This window comes from Nansenia antarctica, assembly GCF_963989245.1.
Source record: "Nansenia antarctica genome assembly, chromosome: 12".
NCBI classification, from domain to species: domain Eukaryota; kingdom Metazoa; phylum Chordata; class Actinopteri; order Argentiniformes; family Microstomatidae; genus Nansenia; species Nansenia antarctica.
The window spans coordinates 25,027,926-25,032,687 of NC_137682.1; the positions used below are offsets into that span (position 1 = coordinate 25,027,926).

Here is a 4,762-nt window from a genome sequence, read left to right on the forward strand (position 1 = left end):
AAAAAATCAAAAGTACCGAATTAAGTACCGTTTTGGTACCGGTACCGTTTTTAAAGTATCGGTTAGGTACCGGTACCGGATAAAACCCAAACGGTACCCAACCCTAGTTCTAGGTGGTTCTAGAAGGTCCTACGGGGTTCTAGATGGTCCTACAGGGTTATAGATGGTTCTAGAAGGTCCTACTGGGTTCTAGATGGTTCTAGAAAGTCCTACTGGGTTCTAGATGGTTCTAGATGGTCCTACTGGGTTCTAGATGGTCCTACTGGGTTCTAGGTGGTTCTACTGGGTTCTAGATGGTTCTAGATGGTTCTACTTACCAGCGCGGTGAGCTTGTCTTTGAAGTAGGGCTTCAGGAAGTTCCCCAGGAAAAGCCTCAGAGGGTTGTAGCCCGGCAGCAGCGCCTGGGAGGATCCAGAACCTCCAGACAACTGGGCTTCAGTCTCAGCCTGGGGGGGAGGAGGAGGGGGGGGGAGGGGAGGAGGGGGGGTTAACTACCTGCTGTCTGTCTGGGGGGAGGAGGAGGGGGGGGGAGGGGAGGAGGAGGGGGGGGAGGGGAGGAGGGGGGGTTAACTAGCTGCTGTCTGTCTGGGGGGAGGAGGAGGGGTTAACTAGCTGCTGTCTGTCTGGGGGGAGGAGGAGGGGGGGGAGGAGGGGGGGGGGAGGGTTAACTAGCTGCTGTCTGTCTGGGGGAAGGAGGAGGGGGGAGGGTTAACTAGCTGCTGTCTGCCTGGGGGGGAGGAGGAGGGGGGAGGGTTAACTAGCTGCTGTCTGCCTGGGGGGAGGAGGGGGGGGGGAGGGTTAACTAGCTGCTGTCTGTCTGGGGGAAGGAGGAGGGGGGAGGGTTAACTAGCTGCTGTCTTCCTGGGGGGAGGAGGAGGGGGGGAGGGGGGGGGTTAACTAGCTGCTGTCTGGGGGGGAGGAGGAGGGGGGGTTAACTAGCTGCTGTCTGGGGGGAAGGAGGAGGGGGGGAGGAGAGGTTAACTACCTGCTGTCCAGCCTGGGGGGAGAGGGAGGGAGCTAGCTAAGCTAAGCTAACCTTGAGCCTGGGGGGAGAGGGAGGGAGCTAGCTAAGCTAAGCTAACCTTGAGCCTGGGGGGAGAGGGAGGGAGTTAGCTAAGCTAAGCTAACCTTGAGCCTGGGGGGAGAGGGAGGGAGCTAGCTAAGCTAAGCTAACCTTGAGCCTGGGGGGAGAGGGAGGGAGCTAGCTAAGCTAAGCTAACCTTGAGCCTGGGGGGAGAGGGAGGGAGCTAGCTAAGCTAAGCTAACCTTGAGCCTGGGGGGAGAGGGAGGGAGCTAGCTAAGCTAAGCTAACCTGTCCTGACCTGCTGCTGCTGGTTCTCCTCCAGGAGTCTGAGCAGCTCGTCCAGCTTCTCCTGCAGAACCTCCTGGTAGACCAGGTTCACCAGCAGACACGCCTCAGCCGTCTGGGGCAGGACCAGCTCTGCCCCGCTGTCCTCCTCACTCTGGACACACACGCACACGCACATAGACACGCACACGCACACAGACACGCACACACACACACGCACACGCACACACGCACGCACACAGACACGCACACACAGACACAGACACGCACACACACACACAGACACAGACACAGACACACACACACACACACACACACACACACGGTAACATGTGATAGTTTAACATGTGATAGTTTAACATGTGATAGCTTAACATGTGGTAGTTTAACATGTGGTAGTTTAACATGTGGTAGTTTAACTCTAACATGTGGTAGTTTAACATGTGGTAGTTTAACATGTGGTAGTTTAACATGTGGTAGTTTAACATGTGATAGTTTAACTCTAACATGTGGTAGTTTAACATGTGGTAGTTTAACATGTGGTAGTTTAACATGTGATAGTTTAACATGTGGTAGTTTAACTCTAACATGTGGTAGTTTAACTCTAACATGTGGTAGTTTAACATGTGATAGTTTAACATGTGATAGTTTAACATGTGGTAGTTTAACTCTAACATGTGATAGTTTAACATGTGGTAGTTTAACATGTGGTAGTTTAACATGTGGTAGTTTAACTCTAACATGTGGTAGTTTAACTCTAACATGTGATAGTTTAACTCTAACATGTGATACTCACCGTCTCTGATGCACTTCCTGGTCCATCCTCATCTGTAACACATGAAAGGGTGAAGTTAAACTGGAAGGTTGAGGTTAGGTTAGGGTCAGGGGTAGGTTAGGGTCAGGGGTAGGTTAGGGTCAGGGATAGGTTAGGGTTAGGGCTAGGTTAGGGGTCAGGTTAGGGTCGGGGGTCAAGTTAGGGTCAGGGCTAGGTTAGGGTTAGGGCTAGGTTAGGGTCGGGGGTCAGGGGTCAGGTTAGGGTCGGGGGTCAAGTTAGGGCTAGGGTTAGGGTTAGGGGTCAGGTTAGGGTCCGGGCTAGGGTTAGGGGTCAGGGCTAGGTTAGGGTCAGGGCTAGGTTAGGGTCAGGGGTCAGGTACCTGACAGGGCGTCTGGGCCGAGCGTTCGCTCCAGCTCCTCGATCTCCCGCTGGAGCCTCTGACGCTCCGCCTCCAGCCCCGGGTCACCAGGCGCCTGCAGGGTCATATAAGATAACACACATTAACTACATCAGGTAACTCAGTCACTCTGTAATAGGTCAGGGCTAGGGTCAGGGGTCAGGGCTCTTACCAAGTCCTCTTCAGGCCCATCGGAGTCGTCATCATCATCTTCATCATCGTCATCATCATCTGACAACAGAAACGAAACGCAGAGTTACTAAAGCAGAGGAGACACCTGTCTCACCCTCACCTGTCTAACCCTAACCCTCACCCTCACCAGAGGAGCTGTCTCACCCTCACCAGAGGAGCTGTCTCACCCTCACCTGTCTAACCTGTCTCACCCTCACCAGAGGACCTGTCTCACCCTCACCAGAGGACCTGTCTCACCCTCACCTGAGGACCTGTCTCACCCTCACCTGAGGACCTGTCTCACCCTCACCTGAGGACCTGTCTCACCCTCACCCTCACCTGAGGAGCTGTCTCACCCTCACCAGAGGACCTGTCTCACCCTCACCAGAGGACCTGTCTCACCCTCACCAGAGGACCTGTCTCACCCTCACCTGAGGAGCTGTCTCACCCTCACCAGAGGACCTGTCTCACCCTCACCAGAGGACCTGTCTCACCCTCACCAGAGGAGCTGTCTCACCCTCACCAGAGGACCTGTCTCACCCTCACCAGAGGACCTGTCTCACCCTCACCTGAGGAGCTGTCTCACCCTCACCAGAGGAGCTGTCTCACCCTCACCTGAGGAGCTGTCTCACCCTCACCAGAGGACCTGTCTCACCCTCACCTGTCTAACCTGTCTCACCCTCACCTGAGGAGCTGCCTGGAGGAGACAGCAGGTGAGCGTGTCCCTCTGCCCCGAGGCTGCGGTCCAGCTCCAAGATCTGACATTGGATCTTCTCCCTCTGCGCGCGCAACTCCTCCTCCTCCATCGCGTTCCTCTCCTCTCCTCTCCTCTCCTCTCCTCTCCCCTCCTCTCCTCTCCTCTCCTCTCCTCTCCTCGCAGCAGCTTCCCAGTAGGCAGGGTTACCCAGGGTTAGGGTTGAATACAGCCGTTGAATGAAGCCAGCTCCTCACCAGTACAACAAAGTAATGATCATATTAAAAACAATAACATCCGGGAGGGTTAGGTTAGTTAGAGTTAGGTTAGAAGCTATCTGACCAAGTCCGTCAACCACACAGGCGCTGTTTACGATGTTGTGGAGAACATCAACATTACATACAAGCATGGCGACCTACCCTAACCTGTCTAACCCTAACCTGTCTAACCCTAACCTGTCTAACCCTAACCTGTCTAACCCTAACCTGTCTAACACTAACCTGTCTAACCCTAACCTGTCTAACCCTAACCTGTCTAACCCTAACCTGTCTAACCCTAACCTGTCTAACCCTAACCTGTCTAACCCTAACCTGTCTAACACTAACCTGTCTAACCCTAACCTGTCTAACCCTAACCTGTCTAACCATAACCTGTCTAACCCTAACCTGTCTAACACTAACCTGTCTAACACTAACCTGTCTAACCCTAACCTGTCTAACACTAACCTGTCTAACCCTAACCTATCTAACACTAACCTGTCTAACCCTAACCTGTCTAACCCTAACCTGTCTAACACTAACCTGTCTAACCCTAACCTATCTAACACTAACCTGTCTAACCCTAACCTGTCTAACCCTAACCTGTCTAACACTAACCTGTCTAACACTAACCTGTCTAACCCTAACCTGTCTAACCCTAACCTGTCTAACACTAACCTACATCCCACATACAACGACATTTGGGAGGAAAAAATACTAAAAACAAGAAGGGAAAAGAGCTGGTTTACATAAATAAAGGCTATGTACACTATCCACTATACTATACTATACAAATAAAACACTGTGCTGTACTCTATGCTATCTGCTATACCTATTCTAACATTTCCTATCTCTGAACCTTATGTACCCGAGGGTTGTCATATTGCACATAGTGTTATTGCACATTCATTTAAAGTGTCGCAGTTTGCAGGTTTGAAATGTTCACAGTTGTGTTTCAGTATTGCAGTTGATTACAATCTAGTCGCTGCCATCAACTTGTCTAGATTGTCCAGGGCCTAGAACCTAGGTCTTTGCTGTGTTCTAGAACCTAGGTCTTTGCTGTGTTCTAGAACCTATGTCTTTGCTGTGTTCTAGAACCTAGGTCTTTGCTGTGTTCTAGAACCTAGGTCTTTGCTGTGTTCTAGAATCTAGGTCTTTG

At 51.8% G+C, this 4,762-nt stretch overlaps 1 protein-coding gene across 1 annotated transcript in view; it reads right to left on the reverse strand.

Moving 5' to 3' along the window:
• The window catches only part of LOC308169031 (snRNA-activating protein complex subunit 4-like), a gene marked incomplete at both ends in the record, with an annotated part of 20,472 nt that extends 17,014 nt beyond the window's left edge, over nt 1–3,458 (reverse strand). Inside the window, 6 exons of the mRNA XM_080543666.1 lie at nt 318–446; nt 1,323–1,463; nt 2,106–2,137; nt 2,464–2,557; nt 2,654–2,712; nt 3,338–3,458. Coding sequence (XP_080399792.1) covers nt 318–446; nt 1,323–1,463; nt 2,106–2,137; nt 2,464–2,557; nt 2,654–2,712; nt 3,338–3,458 — 576 coding nt within the window. The remainder of the gene's footprint in view (nt 1–317; nt 447–1,322; nt 1,464–2,105; nt 2,138–2,463; nt 2,558–2,653; nt 2,713–3,337) is intronic.
• Nucleotides 3,459–4,762: the final 1,304 nt, after the last annotated feature.